This window comes from Erythrolamprus reginae, chromosome 1, assembly GCF_031021105.1.
Source record: "Erythrolamprus reginae isolate rEryReg1 chromosome 1, rEryReg1.hap1, whole genome shotgun sequence".
Lineage (NCBI taxonomy): Eukaryota > Metazoa > Chordata > Lepidosauria > Squamata > Dipsadidae > Erythrolamprus > Erythrolamprus reginae.
Window position 1 is genome coordinate 25,899,478 of NC_091950.1, and position 12,330 is coordinate 25,911,807.

Genomic DNA, 12,330 nt, shown 5'->3' on the forward strand with positions numbered 1-12,330 from the left:
CTAAAACAAGTTTAGCAAAAAAAAAATTAGCACATTTTCTCTCTTTCTGCTCTCTCTTTCTCTCTCTCTTCCTTTCTCCCTCTGTCTTTCTCTCTCCCTCCTTCCCCCTCTTTCTCTCTCTCTCCCTTTCTTTGTTTCTCTCTTCCTTCTTTTCTCCCTCTCCCTTCTTCCCTTTCTCTCTCTTTCTCTCTTTCTCTACCTCCCTCTTTCTTTCTTTCTTTCTTTCTCTCTCTCTCTTTCTCTCCCTCTTTCTTTTTTTCTCTCTCTCCCTCCTTCCCTCCCTCTCTTCCTTTCTCTCCCTTCCTTCCTTTTCTCCTCTCCCTCCCCACCCACAAACCCAGCTCCTTCCCTGAGGCTCAGTAGGCACTCCAGCCCAGGAGCAGCTTCACCTGGAGAGAGAGGGCGGGGCTTCCATTCCTCCTTCGGGCTGAGAGCCTGACAGGCGGGGCGTCTGCAGCACAGGAGCCGCCCGGCTTCCCTGCCTCGATGGTGCCCAGGTGGAGGCGAAGGTGGGAGAGGAGGCGGGGTGGGGGAAACAGGTGAGCAAAGACCCTGCACAGCTGGCAAGAAGTAAGCGCAGAGGCAGCACCGGAGAGCCAGGAATCCCCTCCCTCCAGCCTCTTCCCAAGCGGGCTGGTTGGGAGATAAAAAAAGTGGGACATTTTTCAAAAGGCGTGTGATGCGGGACAAATGATGAAAAAGCCTGACTGTCCCGCTGAAAGCGGGATGTCTGGTCACACTAGATAATGGTTTGTTCTGTAATATAGTGTAGAGCAGTGTTTCCCAACCTTGGCAACTTGAAGATATTTGGACTTCAACTCCCAGAATTCTCCAGCCAGAAAATGCTGGCTAGGGAATTCTGGGAGTTGAAGTCCAGATATAATAATAATAATAATAATAATAATAATAATAATAATAATAATAATAATCTAATAATTTATTAGATTTGTATGCAAGTCCGAAGACTTGCCAAGGTTGGGAAACAAGGTTGCCCAAGGTTGGGAAACACTGGTGTAGATGCTGGCTGGGGAATTCTGGGAGTTGAAGTCCAGATATCTTCAAGTTGCCAAGGTTGGGAAACACTGGTGTAGAGTAAATAGTTTTTGATACTACTACTGAGGAGTAAAAGGAACTTCTGAAGAAAGAACTCCTGCTGTAGTGACTTCATTAAGAAAACTGTCAGTGACTGGTATCCTCCACATTTCCAACCCAAGTTCAAAATAATTCTTTATTTTAATTACAGCATTTCCACTGTACTTGTAATATTACCTCAGGTTTTATATCCTGACAGGAAGTACTCCAGAGGGCCAGGGGAGCAATCACAGCTGGTGTTCTGTTCTTTATGATTTTCTGGAAAATGGGAAGTTACCTAGAATTGTTCCCTTGCTGCTTAAAAACTTAGCCAAGGAGCAGGTGCTGAGCACGAAGGAGGAACCATCTCCCCATTGTTCAATTGAAGTTCTGAGGCATGCTAGGAAATAAAGATGGAGGGAACACATGTACAGCATTCAGAGTTCCTACTTTTGCTTGGCCAGCAACCTCCCGCTCCCCAAAACAGGAAGCCATGCTTAAAATAAGTGACAGGCATGGTGAGAGGTGGTGCATTCGAAAGAGATCAGGCCTGTGGCAACCATCTTTCTGCTTCTCAGGTTGCCACACAGTTTGGGATAGAGGAGAGGCTGGAATGCAGACCAGACGAAGCAATCTACTATCTCATGATAACCAAGGTCGTTCCAACAGGTGCTGGCCAGAAATGGGAAGAGGCTGCTAGGGAGATACCAGAACACCTGACTGGACAATGGGACCTGTGATAATGAGGGAGGGAGTTATTCATTCTTTAATTGTACTGAAAATGGGGGAAATAGTCAGAGCGGATTTTATTTATTTATTTATTTACTTATTTACTTACTTACTTACTTACTTACTTACTTACTTACTTACTTACTTACTTACTTATTACATTTGTATGCCGCCCCTCTCCGCAGACTCGGGGCGGCTCACAACAGCAACAGAAAATAATATATAATACAAATTCAATAATTAGAAAGCTAAAAACCCATAATTTAAAAAACATGCACACAACATACCATACATAAACAGTATATGCCTGGGGAAGATATTTCACTTCCCCCATGCCTGACGGCAGAGGTGGGTTTTAAGGAGGGTTTTAAGGAGTTTGCAAGGAGGGTGGGGGCAGTTCTAATCTCAGGGGGGAGCTGGTTCCAGAGGGTCGGGGCCGCCACAGAGAAGGCTCTTCCCCTGGGACCTGTCAGTTACACATGTTTTCAATTGTGATAAAATGACGTCCTCAATAAAACAGTTCTTTGTGAAAGTAAAAAGTCTCAGATGGGTTTAATCCATCTTCCAGCCGTTAAGACCTGCCTTTTCCGACAGCATTACTGGGATTAGGAATGATTGAGTATATGCATGTTTTTTTTTTTAGTTTTTTGTGTATTTTCTATTTCTTGCTGTTTTTATTATTGTCACACCTTTTTTTGGTGAAATATTTTTATTGAATTTTTTAAAAAGGACACAACAAAGACACACAGCATTGAACACTCAAGGAGCTGCCATTGCTCCGCTTATCTTAGAAGTCTAACTACTACAAAAAATAACAACCTAACTGTATAGTCAGATCAATAGAAAAATAATATACATTTATATTAGATATTTATTAAATTTGACTCTCTCACACTTTTATATTGTTTTTAGCTGCTGTGATTACTGTAAGTCGCCCAGAGTCCTGCTGGAGTGGAGCGGCATATACGGTAAATATCACAAAATAAATAAATACAATTTTAGAAGAAAGCTAAAATTGTGTTTTAACAGTAAGTGCTCCAACAGCTGAATGGCAGGAGGAAATTCCCAGCTGCAGTGAGAGGGGTATTCACACGGCATCGTACAATTTCCCTGCTATATATGTCAGTGTTAGTCTCCCTGTTAATTGGGCCTGGCATTGGGCTGCCCCAAACTTGAGTGCATCTTGGCCCTTATCAGTCCCAATGTGTCCTGGCTGCATCCTGGCCCCGCCCCTCTGATCTCTCAAGATGCCATCTTTGTTTTTTCCTCTGAGTCTGCTCACTTCCAAAGGACCAATTCATATTTTAGGGAACTTCTTTGCAAAGATGTGATCCAACTCCAAAACGTAGGCCCAGCCCCTCGACAATGGCAGATGTATCTCTGTGCTGAATTTACAGGAGGTTGAGTAACTGGGGCCTTTCCTCCTCCCCCCTTGCACTTCCGTTTTTTTTCCACCCACCCTTCGCAGATTTTTGAAAGAGGGAAATTTTGCTGGTTCCCTTTTTTTTCCCCTTCACAAGCAATGCCAACGGCACAAGAGAGCAAAGCTGACAAGACCTCGTGAAGACTTCAAGGTATGGTGTGAGAAGCAAGGGTTATTTGGGGGGCGGCGGGGGGGTTGTAAATAAGTCCCATTTATTTATTTATTTATTTATTCATTTGTCCAATACACAAATACATAGGAAGAAAAATAGACACGTAGTAATGTATATAAGGGTAAAGTGAACTTAGAGGAGAGGATATATGAAAGAAAGAAAATATATATGATAAGTGAGAGAAAGGAAAGACAATTGGACAGGGGATGAAAGGCACACCAGTGCACTTATGTACGCCCCTTACTGGCCTCTTAGGAACATGGAGAGGTCAATCGTGGAGAGTCTAAGGGAGAAATGTTGGGGGTTAGGGGTTGACACAATTGAGTCCGGTAATGAGTTCCACGCTTCGATAACTCGATAGTTGAAATCATATTTTTTACAGTCAAGTTTGGAGCGGTTCGTATTAAGTTTGAATCTGTTGCGTGCTCTTGTGTTGTTGCGGTGGAAGCTGAAGTAGTCATTGACCGGTAGGACGTTGCAGCATATGATCTTGTGGGCAATACTCAAATCGTGTTTTAGGCGCCGTAGTTCTAGGCTTTCTAGGCCCAGGATTGTTAGTCTATTTTCGTAGGATATTCTGTTTCTTGTGGACTACTGTCTTGAAAAGCCTTCCTCAGATAGCAGTTGGAATAAAGTGCTGGGGGCGAAATGGGAGTGCAGTTACTGTACAGTGGAAGCGAATGGGAAAGTAAAACAACAGAACTGGTGGGTTGCAGTTTTAAACATTATACGGGATTAGATTCAACTCCACTCTCAAACTTTCAAGATCAGTGGGTGACTTAAGGTCGCTCACCATCTCTCAAATCAACCTGCTGTAATTGGTAGGATTGTTGTGGCGTTAAAACTACCACTATCAACTTGAGAAAAGTAGGACATAAAGTTGACTGAAAATGTGTATAAATCATCTCTCAACCACCCAACGTAGTTGATTCTGCTTGACTCTTACTTTCCCGTAAAGGAGCTTGAACTTTATTTCCACAACAATTTTGTAAGGTAGGTTATGGTGAGAGAAGTAGCCAGTGAGTTTCCGCGGTTGAGGATGGGTTTGAAGGTGGTTCTTCCTGGTCTGAGTTCAAATATTGAGCACATTCCAGGCAGATTATTTAATTAATTGCTCCTTCCCTTCCCACATATTATCCTTCAAGAAACTTGCGTGTGATAGTATGTATTACAGAAGTAGTAACTAACCCTAGAGTCAACTCTGATATTTGTGGCGTAGAAGAAACTTGGATCTTTCTCATCTTTGTCCAGTTAGTCCAGCTAGGGAAATATTTCTTCACCCAGAGGGTCGTTGGTTTATGGAATTCACTTCCAGAAGAGGCCGTGACAGCTGTCAGCCTGGATAGCTTCAAGGCAGGATTAGACAGATTCATGGATGCCAAGTGTATCGGTAGTTATTGAAATGGATGTCCATGTGCCACTTCTATGTTGGTTGAGGCAGGCAGGATTCCCTTGAGTACCATTTGTTGGGGGTCAAGGGAAAGGGAGGGTTTGGCCTTCTCTTTCTACTCAAGATCCCCATGGACAATTGGTGGGCCGCTGTGCTGGACTCGATGGGCTTTGGCCTGATTCAGCATGGCTCTTCTTATGTTCTAGCCCCTTGATCAGTAAACGATTCCAATTCTGTTTCTGAAGGCTGAAACGTTTCTGTAAACAAAATGTTAATTTGTAAGTTTTTTCATTAGTAAAAGTGATGCTAGATGGTTCATAGTGAAGGAGAGGCCAATGTAATTGCTGAGTTTGGAAAGAAATTTAGGAGAAAGATTTAGATGCAAAATCATTACAATTTTTTTTTTTTTAAAACCAAAGCATGAACTGACCTTCAGACATCATTCAAAATATACTGCTCAAAAAAATAAAGGGAACACTCAAATAACACATCCTAGATCTGGCATATTGTAGGTACAAATGAAATATTCTTATTGAATATTTCATTTGCACAACTATTGCATTTGCACAACAGCATGTGAAATTGACTGTCAATCAGTAATAAATGTTGCTTCCTTAGTGGACAGTTTGATTTCACAGGTTTGATTTACTTGAAGTTATATTCTGTTTTTAACTGTTGCCTTTATTTTTTTTGAGTGGTGTATATACACTACTTTTTAAAATATTGCAGCACTCTTTTTTAAAAAAAAATTGACTGAAAATTCATATAATATAACCCGAAAAAGCATTATATTGGGAAATTATTTTGTAATGCGAATGGGAGGGGAGGGAAATTTGCAAAAATTAGGCAAAATTGCAAAACTAACATACATACATTTTGAGATGCAGCAACATTGGGGTGCTGACTTTTGTAAAAGACCATCAGTTTTACCAGAATTGCATAAACGAGGAAAAAAAGAGAGGTTTTGTAAAAGACAGTAATTAGGGTGGATTAGAATTGTCAGAATTGAAATCAGAGTTGTCACTTGCTACAGACATCCCTCCAATTTGCCTTTATGTACTGTAGGATGTGGGGACTACTAGCCACTCTGCTCTTTTCTGCCTTTGGATGCCTTGTGGATGCCGCATGTCCCAGGACCAATCATTACAACCTCAATGGCACGTGCCTGAATGTAAGTGGCAACTTTGACTCCCCTGAAGTCAATTTCAGTATGTGGAGGAACCAATTGAAAGAGTTGGATCTGTCCAATAACAAGATCACAACCTTAACAGAGTTGAAGTCTGCAGAAAAGCTGGAATCGTTGTTCCTTCACCATAACAATCTGAAGAGCCTTCCTCCCGACTTCTTTGACAAAACACCCAACCTGAAGGTCCTGCGTTTGGAGAAGAACCAACTTGGCTCTCTATCCATTGAAGGCTCCTATCACTGCCTGACGGAGCTCCGCTTCGACTGTCACTGTAACATGGCTAGTAGCATATGGCATTATTGTCTCAATTGCTCAAACCAAGGTACCACATGCCAGTGCTCCAGTTCCGAAGGACTGTATAATGTAACTGATAACCTAATGATGAACTGCTCTACTGGCATTGGGTATGGTCTCTATGTTGGCATAATCGTGCCAATTTTGGTTCTGCTCCTGCTGGCATTCCTGGCTTTCTTTGTCATCCGGAGGAAGAAAGGGGTCCTAATCAACCAAGAAAAACGACCTTCCAACACATCAGAAGGCGCTTCTGAGCAATCGAGGTACATCAGCCCCTTCCCTCTGCCAGGAAGCACATTTCGGGACATGGAGCGCCACAAAGACTATGAGAACGTCTTGCATGACCTACCCAAGGACAAAGTGGGAAAAATGAAAAGCGGGCAAGGCAACCACCAGAGGCGGAAGCAGACCACCCCCAAAAGGTGAGCAATCGGGAGGCTTTGGGGACTTTGCTGATAATGGCCGAATTGGCCGTCGGCCTGGCATTCCGATGGTCTCGTTGCTGTTTTCAATACATTTGTTTTATTATTTATTTATTTATTTATTTATTTATTTATTTATTTATTTATTTATTTATTTATTTATTTATTTATTTATTTATTTATTTATTTATTAATTAATTAATTATTTAGATTTGTATGCCGCCCCTCTCCGCAGACTCGGGGCGGCTCACAGCAAGATACAGCAAATCATGACAAATCCAAATAAATTTAAAATATTTTTCATTTTTTAAAAAAGAACCCCATTTATTAACAAACACACACACAAACATACCATGCATAAATTGTACATGCCCGGGGGAGGTGTTTCAGTTCCCCCATGCCTGACGGCAAAGGTGGGTTTTAAGGAGTTTACGGAAGGCAGGGAGAGTAGGGGCAGTTCTAATCTCTGGGGGGAGTTGGTTCCAGAGAGTCGGGGCCGCCACAGAGAAGGCTCTTCCCCTGGGGCCTGCCAACCGACATTGTTTAGTTGACGGGACCCGGAGAAGGCCCACTCTGTGGGACCTAATCGGTCGCTGGGATTCGTGCGGCAGAAGGCGGTCTCGGAGATATTCTGGTCCAGTGCCATGAAGGGCTTTAAAGGTCATAACCAACACTTTGATTTGTGACCGGAAATTGATCGGCAGCCAATGCAGACTGCGGAGTGATGGCAAAACATTGGCATACCTAGGTAAGCCCATGACTGCTCTCGCAGCTGCATTCTGCACGATCTGAAGTTTCCGAACACTTTTCAAAGGTAGCCCCATGTAGAGAGCATTACAGTAGTCGAACCTCGAGGTGATGAGGGCATGAGTGACTGTGAGCAATGAGTCCCGGTCCAGATAGGGCCGCAACTGGTGCACCAGTTAACGAAGCAGTGGAAGTGATGTGCCGGTGCCTGGAGGCTGTTGGGGCCTGGATGGGTGTCAACAAACTCAAACTCAACCCAGACAAGACGGAGTGGCTGTGGGTTTTGCCTCCCAAGGACAATTCTATCTGTCCGTCCATCACCCTGGGGGGGGAATTATTGACCCCCTCAGAGAGGGTTCGCAACTTGGGTGTCCTCCTTGATCCACAGCTCACATTAGAGAACCATCTTTCAGCTGTGGCGAGGGGGGCGTTTGCCCATGTTCGCCTGGTGCACCAGCTGCGGCCCTATTTGGACCGGGAGTCACTGCTCACAGTCACTCATGCCCTCATCACCTCGAGGCTTGACTACTGTAACGCTCTCTACATGGGGCTACCTTTGAAAAGTGTTCGGAAACTTCAGATCGTGCAGAATGCAGCTGCGAGAGCAATTATGGGCTTCTCTAAGTATGCCCATGTTACTCCAACACTCCGCAGTCTGCATTGGTTGCCGATCAGTTTCCGGTCACAATTCAAAGTGTTGGTTATGACCTATAAAGCCCTTCATGGTCCCGGACCAGAATATCTTCGGGACCGCCTCCTGCTGCACGAATCCCAGCGACCGGTTAGGTCCCACAGAGTCGGCCTTCTTCGGGTCCCGTCGACTAAACAATGTCGTCTGGCGGGACCCAGGGGAAGAGCCTTCTCTGTGGGGGCCCCGACCCTCTGGAACCAGCTCCCCCCTGAGATTAGGATTGCCCCCACCCTCTCTGCCTTTCGTAAACTCCTTAAGACCCACCTCTGTCGTCAGGCATGGGGGAACTAAAACACCTCCCCCTTGCCCATGCTGTTTTGTTGATTGATTGACTGTGTGCCTGTTTTTTATATATATTGGGATTGTTTTATGAAATTACTAATTTTAAATTGTAATTAGGTTGGTGGGCATTGGATTTGTTATTGTGTACTGTTTTTTATTATTGTTGTGAGCCGCCCCGAGTTTTTGGAGAGGAGCGGCATATAAATCCAATAAATCTAATCTAATCTAATCTAGCCAGGCGAACCTGGGCAAACGCCGCCCTCGCCACAGCTGAAAGATGGTTCTCTAATGTGAGCTGTGGATCGAGGAGGACGCCCAAGTTGCGGACCCTCTCCGAGGGGGTCAATAATTCCCCCCCCAGGGTGATGGACGGACAGATGGAATTGTCCTTGGGAGGCAAAACCCACAGCCACTCCGTCTTATCCGGGTTGAGTTTGAGTCTGTTGACACCCATCCAGGCCCCAACAGCCTCCAGACACCGGCACATCACTTCCACTGCTTCGTTGACTGGACATGGGGTGGAGATGTAAAGCTGAGTATCATCAGCTACTGATGATACCTCACCCCATGCCCTTGGATGATCTCACCCAGCGGTTTCCTGTAGATATTAAATAGCAGGGGGGAGAGGACCGACCCCTGAGGCACCCCACAAGGGAGAGACCTCGGAGTCGACCTCTGACCCCCCCCACTAACACCGACTCGGGGTGGCTCACAACAGTGACAAAAACAATATATATTGACAAATATAAAAATAAAAATCTAACATAGCAATTACACATTTAAAAATCTAAAAGCAAGGAACCCCAATATAAAAAACATACATACAGTCATATAATGCACTAGAACTACATAGGCAGGGGGAGATGTCTCAGTTCCCCCACGCTTGACGACCGAGGTGGGTTTTAAGGAGTTTACGAAAGGCAAGGAGGGTGGGGGCAATTCTAATCTCCAGGGGGAGTTGGTTCCAGAGGGCCGGGGCCACCAGAGAGAAGGCTCTTCCCCTGGGCCCCTCCAAACGACATTGTTTTGTTGATGGGACCCAGAGAAGGCCTGATCGCTGGGTTTCATGTGGCAGACTTTACAGGACTTTAAACTTGCAGTGTTGTTGTTGTTGTTTTTTAAAAAAAACCTTGAGCCATGTTAAGACGAATGTCCAAGTGCTGCCTCTATGTTGGTTGAGGCAGGCAGGATTCCCTTGAGTACCACTTGTTGGGGGTCAAGGGAAAGGGAGGATCTTGCCTTCTCTTTCTGCTCAAGATCCCCATGGACAATTGGTGGGCCACTGTGGGACACAGAATGCTGGACTCGATGGGCTTTGGCCTGATTCAGCATGGCTCTTCTTATGTTCTTATGTTTTTAAGACATGTGGACTGCAACTCCCAGAATTCCCCAGCTACCTTAAAAAGCTGCTAAAATTGAAAAGTGCTGCATTAAACCAGTCTCCCCCAAACAAATGCAACGCAGAGACCCAAAATACACCTAATGACCACATTTGGAATACTGTGTTCAGTTCTGGAGACCTCACCTACAAAAAGATATTGACAAAATTGAACCGGTCCAAAGATGGGCTACAAGAATGGTGGAAGGTCTTAAGCATAAAATGTATCAGGAAAGACTTCATGAACTCAATCTGTATAGTCTGGAGGACAGAAGGAAAAATATTTAAATATGTTAAAGGGTTAAATAAGGTCCAGGAGGGAAGTGTTTTTAATAGGAAAGTGAACACAAGAACAAGGGGGCACAATCTGAAGTTAGTTGGGGGAAAGATCAAAAGCAACGTGAGAAAATATTATATTACTGAAAGAGTAATAGATCCTTGGAACAAACTTCCAGCAGACGTGGTTGGTAAATCCACAGGAACTGAGTTTAAACATGCCTGGGATAAACATAGATCCATCCTAAGATAAAATACGGAAAATGGTATAAGGGCAGACTAGATGGACCATGAGGTCTTTTTCTGCTGTCAGTCTTCTATGTTTCTATGTTTCTTAAGAGTCGAAAGCGCACAACATCATTTGCACGGCAGGAATTCATTCCAGTTGTACAGAAGAAATAAAACGGGAACTTCTTTAACTGCCCCTAGAACGTTAAAAAATGTAAAAGGAAAAGAAAAGAGTGTATTAAAAGCAGCATCACTTCCCTGTCTGTCAGAAAACTGGATTTGAACTTCTCTTTTTTGCTCCTTGCTTGCAATGTTCTGAGCCATCCAAAGTGACGCCCTTTGGGTCATCGAATCTGCAGCTATCTACGATTCTAGGTCATGCACAACTGTTGCTTGATTTGTGCATTGTGACCTCAGCATAAACAAAGGCCCAATTCTGTTTGAAATCTGAAAATAGCACAAGGAGTAAAAGGACGAGGGCGGGTGCATAGGGGTTGTTTTATTTTAAATTGCTTTTCATCAAGGCTCAGATTGTAGCAATTGAGGTATTTTTTTAAACCTGAACTTCCCCCTTTCTGAATTCCCATTTACATAAGGGAAGTTTGAATTTTCAATTCAGAAATAGATTGTGCGCATACGACAGTTTGCTCCATTTTTTTCCAGTTAATTTGCAATTCTTTTTTCCCCTAATATTCCCTATGGGTGCATAGATAAAACACTACAAAAAGGCAGTGGGTAATTTGATGAAACATATAACCGCATCATCATTTTTTGTGTGTGTGTGCGTTTTGCATCTTATTGATGCGCAAATAATGGTGAAATATCTCATTAAAGTGTCTTAGTACAATCTTGAATGGGAGATGATGACAAGCATCATCTTCTGTGTTAGCAAAAACTTCAGAAGAGAAGGATTTAGGGGTAGTGATTTCTGACAGTCTCAAAATGGGTGAGCAGTGTGGTCGGGCGGTAGGAAAAGCAAGTAGGATGCTTGGCTGCATAGCTAGAGGTATAACAAGCAGGAAGAGGGAGATTGTGATCCCGCTTTATAGAGTGCTTGTGAGACCACATTTGGAATACTGTGTTCAGTTCTGGAGACCTCACCTACAAAAAGATATTGATAAAATTGAACGGGTCCAAAGACGGGCTCCAAAAAATGGTGGAAGGTCTTAAGCATAAAACGTATCAGGAAAGACTTCATGAACTCAATCTGTATAGTCTGGAGGACAGAAGGGAATGGGGGGACATGATTGAAACATTTAAATATGTTAAAGGATTAAATAAGGTTCAGGAGGGAAGTGTTTTTAATAGGAAAGTGAACACAAGAACAAGGGGGCACAATCTGAAGTTAGTTGGGGGAAAGATGAAAAGCAACGTGAGAAAATATTATTTTACTGAAAGAGTAGTAGATCCTTGGAACAAACTTCCAGCAGACATGGTTGGTAAATCCACAGTAACTGAATTTAAGCATGCCTGGGATAAACATATATCCATTGTAAGATAAAATACAGAAAATAGTATAAGGGCAGACTAGATGGACCATGAGGTCTTTTTGGGCTGTCAATCTTCTATGTTTCTACCTCTCTACAATACGTCACTTTTTTTCAATGTCCTTGTAACTTCAAACAGTCACCAAACAAATGGTTATATGTCGAGGACTACCTGTAACCCAAAGGGCCTGAAAAACAACAGAAAATTAATTTTTCCAGTGCCCTCTTTGAATTCTTTTTTTTTAAAGAGAGGTGTTTTTCTAGTACAGGAATGTTCAAATGATTTTTTCCAATATTAAATAATCCAGTACTATAGCATTCAGTGAAAATTCAGCATCCAGAATGGGTCTTCTCTAGTTAACTGTCTGTTTTTGGTTTAGTTTTTTTAAAATTATATTAAAAATTCCCCACGTTGCATTGACTTGCTAACCTTACCAAGATGGACAGCAAAAATTGTTTCAAGTTTGAAATTCTTGCAGTGGGCAGAATTTAGAGCTTATAATACAATAAAGTAGAGAGCTATTTCTCGGGCTTCCTGAAATGCCTATGTGACT

At 43.2% G+C, this 12,330-nt stretch overlaps 1 protein-coding gene across 3 annotated transcripts in view; it reads left to right on the top strand.

Annotated features, from left to right (window-relative positions):
* Positions 1–394: 394 nt before the first annotated feature.
* The window catches only part of LOC139156761 (uncharacterized), a 31,510-nt gene continuing 19,574 nt past the window's right edge, over positions 395–12,330 (top strand). Inside the window, exons 1-3 of one of the 3 annotated variants that reach the window (XM_070732808.1) lie at positions 395–539; positions 2,713–2,768; positions 5,851–6,687. In XM_070732808.1, the coding sequence (XP_070588909.1) occupies positions 5,852–6,687 (836 nt within the window). In that variant the 5' untranslated portion in view covers positions 395–539; positions 2,713–2,768; position 5,851. Of the gene's footprint in view, positions 540–2,712; positions 2,769–3,300; positions 3,375–5,839; positions 6,688–12,330 lie in introns of those variants that run through there. The other 2 variants (XM_070732800.1, XM_070732791.1) reach the window with 2 other exon arrangements.